Here is a 17,984-nt window from a genome sequence, read left to right on the forward strand (position 1 = left end):
TGACACCACCAATTCTGGGCCAGGACTGATTTCATGCAGGAACAGCCCCCACCAGGGCCCCTAGACTGGATGCCTGTGATGAATGACACACCAGAAAAAGTGAGTTGTGAAAGCGTTAGTCACTCAGTCGTGTCTGACTCTTTGTGACCTCATGGACTGTAGCCCACCAAGCTCCTCTGGCCATAGGATTCTCCAGGCAAGAATACTAGAATGGGTAGCCATTTCCTTCTCCAGGGGATCTTCCCAACCCAGGGATCAAACCCGGGTCTCCTGCATTGCAGGCAGATTCTTTATCATCTGAGCCACCAGGAATGCCACACTAAGGAACCAAAACAGTCCTGTCCCCTCATGTGTTCACACTGCCAAACAGCTGCAGAGGTGTCTGGAGTGTGGGGCACCACGCATGCTTTTGAGAATGTGAGTCACCATTAAGTAATTCTTGGTAATTTAACTTTTCAATTAAAAAGATCTTCACTAAACAATAATAGCTTACAAATGCATGTCCCCTTTGATCTTGCAATTCCACTTTTGGGAGTTTATCCTACAGATATTCATTACGCTTGTACATATGAACACGATTATTCCCTGCAGAACTGACTGTAATAGCAAAAAATTGGAAACAATCCAAATGCCATCACTGTAGAACTGATGAAATAAATTATAGCACATTCATACAATGAAAAATAATGAGGAAACTGCATGTGTATTGATATGGAAATGTCTCCAAGATAGATTGTTAAGGGGAAAGGCAAGGTGCAGAGCAGATGTATAATATGCTACCTTTTGTGGATGAAAAGGGAGCAATAAAACTCCACACTCCTATTTGCTTCTCTATTCATAACAAAACGCAGGTAGTGTACCTGAGAACAGTGGTTATCTCTGATGCAGGAGATGGGAACTGAGCAGATGAGAAACAAGAATGGGAGGGAGACTTTTCACTGTATATATGATTTCACTTTGGGGTTTGGAACCATGTAAACATATTATTCATTCAAGGAATAAACAATAAGCCTTAAAATAATCATTTATTGTGGCCCTTAGAACAAGCAGCCTGGCCTGGCTCTGCACACCTGCAAGCCTTGGTGTCCATGTGGTGCTCTTCAGCCTGGACGCATGTTGCAGGGGCCACGGCCACTGCAGTGGGTGCCTGGTCAGACGTGGCACTCCAGACCAGAATGCTCATTTCCATTGTCCAAAACGGCAGCGGGAGGACGGGTCTTTGAGTTTCTTACCGAGGAGAACCAGCTCCACAGAGGTTCTGGGATTTGGGTCCCCTGCACCCTGGACAGCTCCAAAAGGGGAGGGTTCTGGGCTGCCTAGTACTGAGGACTCGGTACCTAGTACTGAGGCATCAGCTCTTCCCGGCTCACTAGCGAGGAGTGGTGGTAGCGATCCCGAGTGGCGAAGTCTGCGTTCTCCTGGGTGAGCTGAGTCATCTCCGTGTCAACCCTAGTCAGGGACGGTGCCAAAATGATCTGCTCTTGGGGGGATGGCAAGCTCCTTTGGTGAAAGAAACATGGAGGGCAGTCAGAAGGAAAGACCACAGTACTAACCACTGGCAGTCAGTCTTCACTAGGAGGGAGAAATGCCTTGCAAAAACACCATTGTGCCTATTACTTAATATGTATTAAACAACAGAACTGTTGAAAGCTCTATGTACAATGCTTCATGAATCCAAAGTATTAGAAATAAGTATCAAATAAAGAATGATATTTATTTTCCTTAACAGAAATGTATAAAACTATAAAAATAATCTTCCAAATGCTGTGGTGTTGGGGCTCTATAGCTCTACTTTGCCTTTTTGTCAAATGAAAGAATGGAATGGAGAGGCTGGAGAGTGGAAGCAAATAAAAAGAAAAACCTTCTCTTTAGTTTTCCGGGAAGAAAGATGAATGAGGAGCAGCCCCGGTTTACAGAGTAAGCAGTTATGCAGTAAAGCGTGAAAGCTCTGGCACCAAGCTGGCCTGCAGGCAAAGAGTGAGCTCCAGTGCCACAGAAAGGTCCACGTAGAGTTGGAGTTGGAAGAAACTGGTAGGGAAAAATGTTAGGGATATGTGAGGGAAGTGCTGGCAGCAGAGAGACGAGCCTGGCAGACAGGATATCCAAAGAAGACAGGCACAGCTCTGTCACCAGTTAGCCTGGCTGCTGCTGCTAAGTCACTTCAGTCGTGTCTGACTCTGTGCGACCCCATAGACGGCAGCCCACCAGGCCCCGCCGTCCCTGGGATTCTCCAGGCAAGAACACTGGAGTGGGTTGCCATTTCCTTCTCCAATGCATGAAAGTGAAAAGTTAGCCTGGCAGCCTCATGCAAACCTCTTCACCTCCTTCTGCTTCTGTTTCCTTACCTTCTCAATCCCCTTCTAGTTGCTGCAGTATGTTAGGTCCTGAAATCACCTTAGGCATAGATTTCCTCTTAAATCTTTACTTTGTGGGTAGTTATGTTGAATTGTTTAAATAAGGAATATATTCGATAGTTGTTTTAAAAAAAGTGGTAGAAACCTTGTTATAAATCTGCGGGACTTAAGCAGAAAGCTTCAGTGACTAGAAAAACATGCTGTTATAGGAGTTCAGATCACACGACTAAGGCTTTGCAGCCACTTGATGAGAACATATCTAAATTAGAGGGGTTGGGCTTTCTGAGAAATGAACTAGCTTCTATAAAGGTTGAATGTGCAAGAAGTAAGGTTAGGAAGTGACAGAAATGCCATACCAGTCAATATGTGTTTAAGGTCAAACCATAATACTTTTCTGAGTTCAGGGAAATAATACACTTCACTTTCTAGTTAAGGACAGCCTAAGGTTTCTCACCTGGGCAGTTGCTGAGACTTCAGGAAAGAAAGCTTCTCTAAGGTCAGGCTTACATAATTCTGGGAATTGTAGGTGTAACAGAGGAAGTAATATACCCAAACTTCTTTGCCCAAAACACCCTACAGTATTGTTCTTCTTTGGTTTTGAAGAGCATCTGGGGTGACAGTTGTGAAAAAAATTCAAAATTACAAAAAAGAAAACAAAGCAACCAGTTCCTACTTTTAAATGGTCGCAATTTCTAGGTCCTTTCCCCTGAACAGTCACCACAAGATATCGCTCAGTAGCCATGATGAGGCCAGTAAGCTTGATGCTGACTCTTGGCTGAGGCCTCTACCACCCACTCGACAAGTCCACGGAGACATGAATGGTGTGAACTAGGTTCTCTTCCAAACAAAGCACTGTCATTTTCTAAGAACAATCTCCTCCTAACACATCCTTCACGGAGGAGCCTGGTAGGCTGCAGTCCATGGGGTCGCTAAGGGTCAACATGACTGAGCGACTTCATTTCGCTTTTCATTTTCATGCATTGGAGAAGGCAATGGCACCCCACTCCAGTACTCTTGCCTGGAGAATCCCAGAGACAGAGGAGCCTAGTGGGCTGTCGTCTATGGGGTCGCACAGAGTAGGACACGACTGAAGCGACTTAGCAGCAGCAGCAGCAGCAACACATTCTTCTTTCTGCATAGCACAGCAGTGACCTCTGAGGTGAAATCCCAGAAATCAAAAAAGAATGCTGACCTCCCAGAGTCATTTGTAGGTTTTCAAACCTACAATACCTAAAAATATTCATGTAAATTGGATAAGGCCAAATACACTCAGCCACACACCAGTTGCAGCTCCAAAATCTGAAGGCAGCTTCCACACAGAATCTATTTCCATTTAACCTCTACTTGCCCTCAGGACTAGGAGCAGTGCAGGTGTGCTGTGACCTGGGTCACCAAGCTGGTGCCTCAGACTGAAAAGAGGCAGAGAGTGGCCCCACCCCTCCTACACCTTCACGCAGGACCTTCAGTTCAGCTTCCAAGCAGATGGCAGGGAACTGCCCCTCTCCACACCACTCTCCCTGCCAGCCCCCTCCCTGTTGGTTCCCATGACCCCTGTTCCTGTCATCAACATTTCTCTAGCATCCAGGGTTTAGCATCCTGGTTTAGCATCCAGGTCATTCTCAGGCTGACTGGAACAGACTGGCAGTGCTTCTATTGTCTTAAAACAGATTCTTGGGCACTTCCCTGGTAGTCCAGTGGTTGAGAATCTGCCTGCTGATGCAGGGAGCACAGGCTTAATTTCCAGTCCAGGGAGGTTCCACACGCTGTGTGCGCCACAACTACTACGCCTGTAGTCTAGAGCCCAGGAACCGTAACCACTGAATGCCCGTGCTGCAACCACTGAAGCTGGCGCATCTGGAGGCCATGCTCAGCGACAAGAGAAGCTGCCGCAATGAGAAGCCTGCACGCCGCAGCTAGAGAGCAACCTCCACTTGCCAGAAGCAGAGAAAGCCACACGCAGCAACAAAGACCCAGTACTGCCAAAAACAATACAAATAAATAAAAATTCCCAGAGTCATGAGGCCTCCAAAGGTGAGCAAGCATCAGCACTGGAAGCGTAGAGGAGGAAAGAAACTGGGGCACTCATGAAATCTTCCCTTCCCTGAAAGGCTTTCTGCTGTTTCTCAGGAATGTTTGCTCTTCCCTCTCCTTGGGTATTGAACACTGAAGTCCCACAGAAATCCTCTGTTTCTATACTTGGTCTCTGCACTTTCACCAGTACAGTCATGTCAACTACCTCTGACTTGAGATGGAAGAATGGAAGTTCTGGGCCTTGAGTTTGTGTGTGAGTCAGTACTGATGCTAATGTGCCTTAGATTGTGAACTCACTAAAAGTAACTCTCTTGACTTAGATCTCTCAGCAACCAGATTCTAAAGAGAGCCTCTGTTCTTGATTTCTGAGGATAAGAGAAGAGGGGGCCAGAGGAAGCTTCTGATGAGCTGAGGCAGAGGGGCTGGGTGGTGGAGGGCAGTGAGGAGCAGTCTGAGTTTCCTTGAGGTTCTCAAATGTCAGGTATTCACACCACAATTCACCCAAGCCCATGAAGCACCTTTAGCACCTGCCAAGCCATGCATCTGCCCTTATCCTGGCCCCAGGTTGGCACAGACCTGTAGGAGGGGATCAGGAGGGATTTCATCCATCTTAAAAGGCTGAAGTTGGAGGCTAAACCTGCAAGGAAGACATAGACATAAAACTTTATGAAGACTCTATGTAAGCATCTACAATCCCAGGTTTTAATGGGGCAAATACATCCCCTGATACACACAAAGATGAGCACAATTTTCCCCTCTTTTTCAGTCTAATCAAACTACTTTCATTATAATACTCTCTGACAGTAACCAGCTAAGGACTTCATACTTATAAGTAGTTTTCAAAAGCTTATTTCTAAACTCCAAAATCCCAAGAAAGAAAATGAATGTGTTAGAGAGAAAGAAGCAGATGGCTTACTAATTTCAGTCTTAGGAATTATTAATTTTTTAAAATTTTGATAATTTTATTTTTAGATTCAAACTGATATGTGTTAAATATATGCTATAAAATCTGCCACTAGACCATACCCTCCATGAGGACAAGAAGCACATCTTTTTCACCTATAAGACTCACAGTACAACAGTCACAGCATCTGACCCTTAGGAAATTTTCTACAGGTGCTGCTGCTGCTGCTGCTAAGTTACTTCAGTTGTGTCTGACTCTATGCGACCCCACAGACGGCCTCCTACCAGGCTCCTCTGTCCCTGGGATTCTCCAGGCAAGAACACTGGAGTGGGTTGCCATTTCCTTCTTCAATGCATAAAAGTGAAAAGTGAAAAGTGAAAGTGAAGTCACTCATTCGTGTCCGACTCTTAGCGACTTCGTGAACTGCAGCCTACCAGGCTCCTCCAACCATGGAATTTTCCAGGCATGCTAAGTGACCCAAATAGCTCCACATGTAGAAATGTTAGAGCTCAGGTTTGAGATGAGATTGTTGTTGATACTGACCAAATAGCCTGCCATCAGATACAGTTTAGAATAGGGTTTATCAAATTTTTTTAAAAGTTTTTTTTAATCCATTTCTCCTTTTGTGTGATCACACAAAATGAATTATATACAACTTTAGGAAATCGAATGAAATGTAATTTTATAAAATACTTTTCCAAATTACACATTTACACATTTTCACTCCACCAGATATATTATTCAGCCATAAAAAAGAACAAAATAATGCCATTTGCAGCAACATGGATAGACCTAGAGAGTGTCCTACTCAATGAAGTAAGTCAGACAGAGAAGGAAAAATATCATATGACATCCCTTAAGTGTGGACTCTAAAAAGAAATGATACAAACGAACTTACTTACAAAACAGAAACAGACTCACTGACTTCGAGAATGAGCTTATGGTTGCCGGTGGGAAGGATGGGAGGAGGGATAGTTTGAGAGTCTGGGATGGGCACGTACATACTACTATATTTAAAACAGACACCCAACAAGGACCTACTGTATAGCATAGGGAACTCTGTTCTGCAGCAGCCTGGAAAGGAGGGGTTTTGTAGGGGGGGGTGGATACATGTATATATTTGGCTGAGTGCCTCCACTGTTCACCTGAAACTATCACAACATTGTTTGTTAAATGGCTATACCCCAATACAAAACAAAAAGTTTTTTTTAAAAAAAGGAGTCTTAGGCAAAGCTTATAAATGCTAAAAAATGTGCCTATAACAGTAAAATGAAAATATTACATGAGTAAATGAGATAAATGACAGAGGATGGGATGGTTGGATGGCATCACTGACTCAATGGACATGAGTTTGGGTAAACTCTGGGAGTTGGTGATGGACAGGGAGACCTGGCATGCTGTGGTCCACTGGGTCGCAAAGAGTCGAACACGACTGAGCGACTGAACTGAAATGAGATAATGTAAAATTCTTAGCACAATAACTGGTAGTACATATTTTTAAAATCTCACAAAATGAATTATATATAACTTTAGGAAACCAAATGAAATATAATTTTATAAAATGCTTTTCCAAATTACACATATTCACTCCACCAGGTATATATATATATGGTTGAAAATTTATTAGATCATGTTCAATATATGATCAGGAAGTAAGCATTATTTTAAGAGGTTATGTTAGAGTCTTGGCTAACATCAACAGTATGCAGCTGATAAGACATATTTATTGAATCTCGTTTAGGGTTGTTATGGTTAGAGGGAGGACAAGTTTTAAATTTGTATTAATAATCTGCAATTGCAGAGAGAAAGTCCCTAATATATTTTCACATTGTCAGAAGGAAGAAAATAAACATTATATTAATTGGTCTTACTTATTTATGACCATTTTTATTCTAAATTATCTACATTTTAGATGTAGATTTGCCTGAAATTTGATTTCATACTTTCCTGTTAACGAATTTCTGCAAAATATTTAAATTTCTTGGATTTAACTAACTTCTAAGAAATCCAGGAGCAATCACTGATGTAATCACGATGTTAATTAAAATATATCTACCCATTAAATTGGGCTTCCCGAGTGGCACTAGTGGTAAAGAACCCGCCTGCCACTGCAGGAGATTTAAGGGGCCACGGTTCAATCCCTGAGTTAGGAAGACCCCCCCGGAGAAGGAAATGTCAACCCACTCCAGTATTCTTGCCTGGAGAATCCCATGGACAGGGAAGCCTGGTGGGCTACAGTCCATGGGGTCACAAACAACTGGACATGACTGAAGCAACTTAGCATGCAACGCATGCATCTGTTAAATCAGCTGATACAAGGACTCTTAGCATGACTTTTTCTAAAACATTATTTTTAATGTATACATGATTCAAGTGTTTGAAGTGCATTTCTTTCAAAAGTATATGTCAAACTACTCTAATTTGAAAGAATTTCTTTTTCAGTTGGCCTGGATTGTTACAGTCCATCTGATTTAGTTAGGACTTAAAACTACATTATTTATTTTAAAAATTGAGACACTAGAATCTTGATGAAAAGGTCTCTAGAATGTATCTTCCAAACAGGTTTATTATTGAGGAATAAATAACACACAATAAACAAAGTGTTGAGAATATTTTCTTCCTTTCTTTATTCTTCTGGCTCTGGCACTTGGGGGTCTTGACTCCTAGAAAGAACAAACAACTCCCCAATGAGCACACTTTTGATATATGGTGGTGGTTTAGTTGCTAAGTCATATCTGACTCTTGCAACTCCAGGGATTGTACCCCGCCCAGCCTCCTCTGTCCATGCGATTTCCCAGGCAAGAGAACTAGAGTGGGTTGCCATTTCCTTCTCCAGGGGATCTTCCCCACCCAGGGATTGAACCTACATCTATCTCCTGCCTTGGCAGGAGGTTTCTTTACCACTGAGCCACCATTACTTTGCCAACAAAGGTCCATCTAGTCAAGGCTATGGTTTTTCCAGTGGTCATGTATGGATGTGAGAGTTGGTCTGTGAAGAAAGCTGAGCACCAAAGAATTGATGCTTTTGAACTGTGGTGTTGGAGAAGACTCTTGAGAGTCCCTTGGACTGCAAGGAGATCCAACCAGTCCATCCTAAAGGAGATCAGTCCTGGGTGTTCATTGGAAGGACTGATATTGAAGCTGAAACTCCAATAGTTTGGCCACCTGATTTGAAGAGCTGACTCATTTGAAAAGACCCTGATGCTGGGAAAGATTGAGGGCAGGAGGAGAAGGGAACTACTGAGGATGAGATGGTTGGATGGCATTACCAACTCAATGGATGTGAGTTTGGGTGGACTCCGGGAGTTGGTGATGGACAGGGAGGTCTGGTGTGCTGTAGTCCATGGGGTCACAAAGAGTTGGACATGACTGACTGACTGAACTGAACTGAGCCACCAGGGAAGCCTCACCTTTGATATCCAAACCAATTAATCCAAAACCCATGCTCCCAACCACTTCTTTTATCAAGCTCTTATACATCAAGCCAATATCCCCCTGCCTTAACTTGCCCCAGGGCCAAATACTAGACAACTGGAGATGACCCCTACAGCCCAGAGCCCCTGCAATTATTCAAACTATCCAATCCCAAACTTACTCAACTACGTACCTGCCTTGCCCATTCTTTCCAGCTAAAACTCCCCTAAGAGCACACTTCTGATATCTGGTGGTCATAAGGGGCCATGCTCTCCCCTTGACCTCTTTTGCCTCATGACCAACTCTGGTCTTTCCCCTGTGGCCCTACATGGCCCTTCTGTTCCTAGGGGTCTGCGAGTATAAACTTGTTTCCTCATTTCTGTGTCTGTGTCTTATCCTACCTGATTAAAACAAGTCCCAGGTACATTTTTAGAACAAACTATGTGTGTTTAAGAATAAGATTGATTCTTTGTAGCCAGAGATGGAGAAGCTCTATACAGTCAGCAAAAACATGACCAGGAACTGACTGTGGCTGAGATATGAACTCCTTATTGCAAAATTCAGACTTAAATTGAAGGAAGTACAGAAAACCACTAGGCCATTCAGGTATGACCTAAATAAAATCTCTTACGATTCTACTGTGGAAGTGACAAATAGATTCAGGGGATTAGATCTGATAGAAAGGGTGCCTGAAAAACTATGGATGGAAGTGCATAACACTGTGCAGGAGACAGTGACCAAAACCATCCCCAAGGAAAGGAAATCCAAAAAGGCAAAATGGCTGTCTGAGAAGGCCTTACAAATATCTGAGAAAAGTAGAGAAGCAAAAGGCAAAGGAGGAAAGGAAAGATATACCCATCTGAACACAGAGCTCTAAAGAATATCAAGGAGAGATAAAAAAGCCTTCCTAAGTGAACAATGCAAAGAAATAGAGGAAAACAATAGAACGGAAAGACTAGAGATTTCTTCAAGAAAGTTAGAGATACCAAGGGAACATTTCATGCAAAGATGGGCTCGATAAGGAACAGAAACAATATGGACCTAACAGAGGTAAAAGATAATAAGAAGCAGTGATAAGAATACATAGAAGAACTACACAAAAAAAGGTCTTACTGACCCAGATAACCATGATGGTGTGATCACTCACCTAGAGCCAGACATCTTGGAGTGTGAAGTCAAGTAGGCCTCAGGAAGCACTACGAACAAAGCTAATGGAGGTGATGTAACTCCAGCTGAGCTATTTCAAATCCTAAAAGATGATGCTGTTAAAGTATTGCACTTAATATGCCAGCAAATTTGGAAAACTCAGCAGTGGCCATAGGACTGGAAAAGATTAGTTTTCATTCCAGTCCCAAAGAAGGGCAACACTAAAGAATGTTCAAACTACCACACAATTGTACTCCTTTTACATGCTAGTAAGATTATGCTCAAAGCCCTTCAAGCTAGGCTTCAAAAGTACACAAGCCAAGAACTTTCATGTGTACAAGCTGGATTTAGAAAAGGCAGAGGAACCAGAGATCAAATTGCCAATATCCGTTGGATCATAGAAAAAGCAAGAGAATTCCAGAAAAATATCTACTTCTGCTTCATTGACTACACTAAAGCCCTTGATTGTGTGGATCACAGCAAACTGTGGAAAATTCTGAAAGAGATGGGAATACAGACCACCTTATCTGCCTCCTGAGAAACCTGAATGCAGGTCAAGAAGCAACAGTTAGAACCCAACATGGAACAACGGACTGGTTCAAAACTGAAAAAGGAGTACGTCACGGCTGTATAATGTCACCTTGCTGATTTAACTTATGATGCAGAGTACATCATGCAAAATGCCAGGCTGGATAAAGCACAAGCTAGAATCAAGATTGCCAGGAGAAACATCAATAAACTCAGATATGTAGATGATAACACCCTAATAGCAGAAAGCCAAGAGGAGCTAAAGAGCCTCTTGATGAAGGTAGAAAAGAGTGAAAAAGTGAGAGTGGAAAAGTTGGCTTAAAACTCAACATTCAAACAACAAAGATCATGGCATCTGGTCCCATTACTTCATGGCAAACAGATGGGGAAACAATGGAAACAGTGACAGACTTTATTTTCTTGGGCTCCAAAATCACTATGGAGTGACTGCAGCCATGAAATTAAAAGATGCTTGCTCCTTGGAAGAAGAGCTATGACAAACCTAGACAGTGTATTAAAAAGCAGAGACATTATTCTGTCGACAAAGGTCCATATGGTCAAAACTATGGTTTTTCCAGTAGTCATGTACAGATGTGAGAGCCAGACAGTAAGTGCCTAAGAATTGATGCCTTAGAACTGTGGTGCTGGAGAAGACTCTTGAGACTCCCTTGGACAGCAAGGAGATCAAATTAGTCAATTGGACTGTGAAGAAGGCTGAGTGCCGAAGAATTGATGCTTTTGAACTGTGGTGCTGGAGAAGACTCTTGAGAGTCCCTTGGACAGCAAGGAGATCAAATCAGTCAATCCTAAAGGAAATCAACCCTGAATATTCATTGGAAGGATTGATACTGAAGCAGAAGCTCCAACACTTTGGCCACCTAAGGCAAAGAGCTGACTCACTGGAAAAGACCCTGATGCTGGGAAAGATTGAAGGCAGGAGGAGAAGAGGACAAAAGAGGATGAGATGGTTGGATGGCATCACCAACTCAGTGGACATGAGTTTGTGCGAACTTCAGGAAATAATGAAGGACAGGGAAGCCAGGCGTGCTGTCGTCGATGGGAACGCAGAGTCAGACACAACTGAGCGACTGAACAACAACAATATGCATTTATAGTGCACCATTTGGTGTTAATACATGTATATATTGTGACATCACCACTAAAAGCAGGATCCTGAACATATCTATCACCTCCAAGTCCCCTCAAGCCACTTCATAAGACCTCCCTCCCACATATCCACACCTCTACCCCATCCAAAGGCAACCTCTGATGATGCTGTCATTATAGATTAGTTTGCATTTTTAAAAAATTATTAAGTGGGAAACAGTGGTTACTGATTTGAGACATTTTTCTTTTCTAATATAAGCATTTGATGTAGTAAACTTCCCTCTGAGCACTGAATTAGCTGCAGCCCACAATTTTGATGTTATCTTTTCATTTTCATTCAGTTAAAAATACTTTAAAAATTTACTTACTTCTTCTTTGAACCATGAGTTAATTAGTTTCTTTAGTATATTTAGTGCTCTTTAGTATTCTTAGTCATTTAGTGTTATTCAGTGTTCTTTAGTTTCTAAATATCTGGGGATTTTCCAGACGTCTTTCTGGTATTTATTTCTAACTCACTTCCTCTTTGTTCTTGAATTGACTTAAAAACCTTTAAATTTACTGAGACTTTAAAAAATGTCCTAAAATACAGTTTATTCTGGTAAATGTTTCATTCTGTTCACATGAAAAGAATATATATTCTGCTGTTGTTATATAGAGTATTCTACACTATCAATTTGGCCACATTTGTTGATAATGCTGGTCAAGTCTTCTAAAGCCCTACTGTTTTTTTCTACTTGTTTTATCAATCATTGAGATAGAGGTGTTGAAATCTGAATATAAGTGAGAACTTTTCTACTTATCATTGCAGATCTATCAGGATTTGTTTCCTGTATTTCAAAGCTCTGTTTTTAGGTGCATCAATAATAAGATTTATTATGTCCTCTTGGTTAATTTTCCCTTTGTCCTTATGAAATGACCCTCTTTATCCCTGGTAATATTCTTTTCTCTGAAATCTACTTAGTCTTATGTTAATATAGTCACTCCAGCTTTGTCTGATTTATCACGATATAGCTTGTCCCATTCTTTTACTTGTAACTTATTTGTTTCTGTACGTTGAAAGTAGGTTTTTTGTAGACAGCAACAACTGGATCGTGCTTTTTATTCAATCTGATAATCTCAATTCAAACTGAGAACTGACAAATTCAATCTGACAATGGTTTAGACCATTTAATCGGGAGTGTTTAGACCATTTAAAATTAGTGTGGCTATTGATATTGCTGCTGCTGCTGCTGCTAAGTCGCTTCAGTCGTGTCCGACCCTGTGCGACCCCATAGATGGCAGCCCACCAGGCTCTGCCGTCCCTGGGATTCTCCAGGCAAGAATGCTGGAGTGGGTTGCCATTTCCTTCTCCAGTGCATGAAAGTGAAAAGGGAAAGTGAAGTCGCTCAGTCGTGTCCGACTCTTCGCGACCCCATGGACCGCAGCCTACCAGGCTCCTCCGTCCATGGGATTTTCCAGGCAAGAGTACTCGATATGGCTAGGTTTATATAGACCACCTTGCTATTTGTTTTTGGTCTATTATCTTTATCTCTTCTTTCTGATTTGAGTGTTTTAAATTCAATTTTATCTTCTTTATTGACTGACTAGCTGTAACTCTTTGTCGTGTTATAGGCATAACTCATTTCATTGCACTACATTTTACTGTGCTGCTGAGTCCTGCCTCTTCTGCATGTTGAAGGTTTGTGGCAACCATGCATCGAGCAAGTCCACCAGGGCCATTTCCCCCACAGCACTGGCTCACTTTCTGAGTCACATTATGGGAATTGTTATAATATTTCAAACCTTTTCACTATGATTAATATTATATTTCTTACGGTGATTTGTGATCAGTGATCTTTGATGTTACTACTATGACTTGAAGGCTTAGACGATGGTTAGCATTTTTTAGCAAGAAAGTATTTTAATATTAAGATATGTACAATGCTTTTTAGACATAATGCTATTATACACCTAACAGACTGCTGTATAGTATAAATATGACTTTTATATGCACTAGGGAACAAAAAAAAGTGTGTGACTTGCATTATTGTGATATTCATTTTAGTGCAGTGATCTAGAAGTGAACTCACAATATTTTCAAGGTATATTTGTCTTTTAGTAGTTGCTTAGGATTTATAATACTCCTTTTTAACTTACCACAGTCTATCTTTAAGTGATATTTTAGTACTTCACATATAGTATAAGAAACTTTCAATAGTATATTCCTATTTCTTCCCTCCTGGCCCTTAAGCTATTGTTTTCATCCACTTTACTTCTACATGTCTTATAAACCTCACAATTTATTATTACTTTTCATTTGTTATCATTTATGCACATGCCATATTTTTTTCTCCTAGACTGTCAGCTTGAAAGTGGGATTTGTATCTGAGTCAGTGTTGGCATTTAATAGGTGTTCAAAACCTATGCTTTTCGATAAATGCTGAAAGAGAAGAAAGGAGGTGGTGGCAAAATGGCTGTATTGCTCACCAAGGTGAAGTCCGGGGCTTGTCCGACCGATGTAGAAATATACAATGGCAGCAACACCTATGTTAACCAGGGTATAGACCCACTGGATAACAAACATGATGAGAAGGGACCCAACAGCCTGTGGAAAGAGAAGGAAGAAGTCAGCTCATGGTTGAAACACACACTAAGCAAGCCACAAGACAAGGGCCTTAAGTGGAGGAATTCCCTGGTTGCCCAGTGGTTAGGACTCCACACTTCTGCTGCAGGGGACCAGGGTTTGCTTCCTGGTCTGGGAACTAAGATCCTGCAAGCCACGTGGTGTGGTCCCCTCAAAAAACAAACGAAAACCCTTGATAAGACTAGGGCCTTTAGAAACAATGGTCCTCTCATCAACCTCTGAATCCTATAGCAGTTTGAATAATTGAAGTTTACTTGTAATGCAAAAAAACCCTCTTTACAGAAGATATTTGAGAAGATGTCCTTATGAAAGAACCTTCTAATCAAAACAATCAATAAATAGATATTCTATTCTAGCTCCTTGTCCTATTCCTCTCTAAGAGAAGCAACTTAAATTATGCTAATATGGTATACCTGGAAATTCAGTGATCCAGAATTTATCAGAGATGATTATTTAAAAAGTAAACCACTGATTAAAATAAATGGTTCATTAAATGCAATCTTGCCATGTGTAGCCTCATCTAAATTCTAATATAAGAGGGAATTAAAACACATTTCTCCTAATAAAGACTTTCCTCTGTCCTCCCCTCAACCCTCACCCCAAGATCACACATGTATCCACCAGAATTAAGTCTCAAGAACAGTTGAGATCAAAATGAAGTTACTCACCCCCAACAGGGAGACCCAGGGATTGCATATGTGAGTGTAGAAAGAAGTTGGTCTCCTCTGGATATCTTGTTCCTGTAGCCAGGACTTTAGGAAGAAATCTGAAAAATAAATGAGCCAAAATCCTCGGTTACTATTTTGTTATCAAACCTTCTAGTGTTTTTATTAGCAAACACCTATGTGCTCCTCTTCTCCAATTTTGTAATTCAGTCTAAAAGACAATGTCCACTCACCTCAACCATTAGCTTCCTTGGCCACACCTGAGGCTTGTCTTTACCAGAAAGTTCACCTCCTAAATCACGATTTCAATAAATCTGCCCTCAGTCCATCACCTCTGTTTTTTTCCGCATTCACTCTGCTGTCTCCCACCCCAACTATTCATAGCCTGCAGGGGGACCTTCAGTCAACTTGCCCTAATATGGTTTTGCTTCCTACCACCTACTCTCTCTTTTCATTACCCTCTCATCTAGCTTAGAGTCCATGCCCAAGACTGTTAGCAAGCACTCCCTTGGACAGATCATCTACTTCCTCACTGTAGCATCACTCACAAGTCTTATACCTTAAGGTAACTCATTCTCCTACGCTCTGATGCAATAAATTTACAATCTGTCTTCTCAAAAGAGAGCTTTCATATCCTCTCATCAGCACATCTGCCAACCTGCTTTCATCTGTGCCCTCTCTTCTGCCTTTCCATTGAGGAAGCAGATGGGCCTCCTACCTAAGGCCCATCCCTGTATTTGTGCCCTGTTCATCTCACCTTTGCGTCATCAAGTTTTCCATCCTCTACCAAATCATCCCCATCAAATACAGATACACTGTAATTTCTTCCAACTAAAGAAAGTTTCTGGTCACCCCCTAGCTACTGTCCCATTTTCTGGGTCTCCTTTATAGCAAAAGTTCTCAGAAGAATCGCCTATATGGTTTCTACCTCCTATTGTTTCCTCAACCTACTTTTAGGATAGTACACACCACTCAACTAAAACTACTCTTACTCAAGCTGTCAGTGACTTGAATCTTTTCAAATTCAATGGGCAACTCCTCATCTCATTTGACCTTTCTGGTAGCATCTGACCCAAGTGATCACCTTCTCCTGATTGAAATGTATTTGTCTCCTGGTTTCTAAGATGCCTTGGTCCCTTGCTTTTCCTCCTATCTCACTGTCCCCTACTCAGTCTCCTTCACCGGCTCGTCTTTCCCTTCTAACCTCCAAATACTTCATTCAGTCCTCAGCACTCTTCTTTACTACAGTTAGGTGTGGTCATGTGACTAAGCTCTCACCAACAGAATGTGAACACAAGTGGTGAGTGCCAGTTCTGCATGAAAGCCTTTGAGAGGGTAGGTATACCTCTTCTCTGTGCCTGAAATCTGAATATGGGAACTCAGTCTTGATTTTGTTCATGACAAGGTCCTAGGGGATCAGTTCAGTTCAGTCGCTTAGTCATGTCTGACTCTTTGTGACACCATGAACTGCAGTACACCAGCCCTCCCTGTCCATCACCAACTCCCAAAGTTCACCCAAACCCATGTCCATTGAGTCGGTGATGCCATCCAACCATCTCATCCTCTGTCATCCCCTTCTCCTCCTGCCCTCAATCTTTCCCAGCATCAGGGTCTTTTCAAATGAGTCAGCTCTTCGCATCAGGTGGTCAAAGTATCGGAGTTTCCACTTCAGCATCAGCCCTTCCAATGAATATTCAGGACTGATTTCCTTTAGGATGGACTGGTTGGATAGTGGAATCATAAAAATGGAAGGAGGCTGGGTCCCTGAATAATGCATGGAGGAGAGCCTCCCACTGATTTGGAACACCGTTCCTGGACTATTAGTGCAAGTGAGAAATAAATTTCCATTGTGTTTGAGCCACTAAGTTTTTACTTATTTGTTATAGCAGTTTAACCTCCCTTAATTAATATACCTCCAAGCAGGCTTTAGGTCCTTCTGCTGCTTCTATCCAATCTATTCCTCACAAAGCCAGTGATCTTTAAGGCTGGATCTTATCATATCACACCCCCAGCTAGAACTTTCAGCGACCTTCTGCTGTGGTCACCATGGCATGTGTGACTACACAGGACTGACCTCTGCCTTCCTTACTGTGCTCATCTCCTATCCATCTCCTGTGACCCATTCCTCTCCAGCCACCCCTGGGATTCTGCCGTTCTTGCAATTTGCCAATCCGATTCCCATCTGCACCTTTACACATGCCATTTCCTCTACCTGGAACTCTTCCCTCACATCTCTGCCTGGCTCACTACTTTATATACTTCCGTTTTCCAAAAGAATATCCTCTTCTTAAAAAGATCTTTTCTGACAAACCTATCTGAAACAGAGTCACTATTCCCACCCTAGTTTCTATCCTGTTACCCCACGTTATGATTCATCATATGACTTATCACTTACTGACATCCCAGTATGTGTGTTTGCTTGTTTATTATGTGTCTTTTCTGATAGGAGGCAACTTCAATGACAGCAGAGACCTTCTACATCTATTCAGCATGTTCTCCATCCCTAGTCTAGAACAGTGCTTGGAAAGTAGTAAATATCCCATCAGTTCAGTTCAGTGCAGTCGCTCAGTCGTGTCCGAGTCTTTGTGACCCCATGAATCGCAGCACGCCAGGCCTCCCTGTCCATCACCAACTCCCAGAGTTCACTCAGATTCACGTCCATGGAGTCAGTGATGCCATCCAGCCATCTCATCCTCTGTCGTCCCCTTCTCCTCCTGCACCCAATCCCTCCCAGCATCAAAGTCTTTTCCAATGAGTCAACTCTTTACATGAGGTGGCCAAAGTACTAGAGTTTCAGCTTTAGCATCATTCCTTCCAAAGAAATCCCAGGGCTGATCTCCTTCAGAATGGACTGGTTGGATCTCCTTGCAGTCCAAGGGACTCTCAAGAGTCTTCTCCAACACCACAGTTCAAAAGCATCAATTCTTTGGTGCTCAGCCTTCTTCACAGTCCAACTCTCACATCCATACATGACCACTGGAAAAACCATAGCCTTGACTAGATGGACCTTAGTTGGCAAAGTAATATCTCTGCTTTTGAATATGCTATCTAGGTTGGTCATAACTTTCCTTCCAAGGAGTAAACGTCTTTTAATTTCATGGCTGCAGTCACCATCTGCAGTGATTTTGGAGCCCCCAAAAATAAAGTCTGACACTGTTTCCACTGTTTCCCCTGTTTCCCCATCTATTTCCCATGAAGTGATGGGACCAGAT

At 42.1% G+C, this 17,984-nt stretch overlaps 1 protein-coding gene across 1 annotated transcript in view; it reads right to left on the minus strand.

Annotated features, from left to right (window-relative positions):
- Positions 1–1,337: 1,337 nt before the first annotated feature.
- Positions 1,338–17,984, minus strand: part of SLC12A8 (solute carrier family 12 member 8) — a 145,477-nt gene continuing 128,830 nt past the window's right edge. The window contains exons 13-16 of the mRNA XM_052645168.1: positions 14,776–14,873; positions 13,951–14,068; positions 4,962–5,022; positions 1,338–1,500 (exon numbers count right to left, since the gene is read on the minus strand). Of these exons, the coding sequence (XP_052501128.1) occupies positions 1,338–1,500; positions 4,962–5,022; positions 13,951–14,068; positions 14,776–14,873 (440 nt within the window). The remainder of the gene's footprint in view (positions 1,501–4,961; positions 5,023–13,950; positions 14,069–14,775; positions 14,874–17,984) is intronic.

This window comes from Budorcas taxicolor, chromosome 1 (genome assembly GCF_023091745.1).
Source record: "Budorcas taxicolor isolate Tak-1 chromosome 1, Takin1.1, whole genome shotgun sequence".
Lineage (NCBI taxonomy): Eukaryota > Metazoa > Chordata > Mammalia > Artiodactyla > Bovidae > Budorcas > Budorcas taxicolor.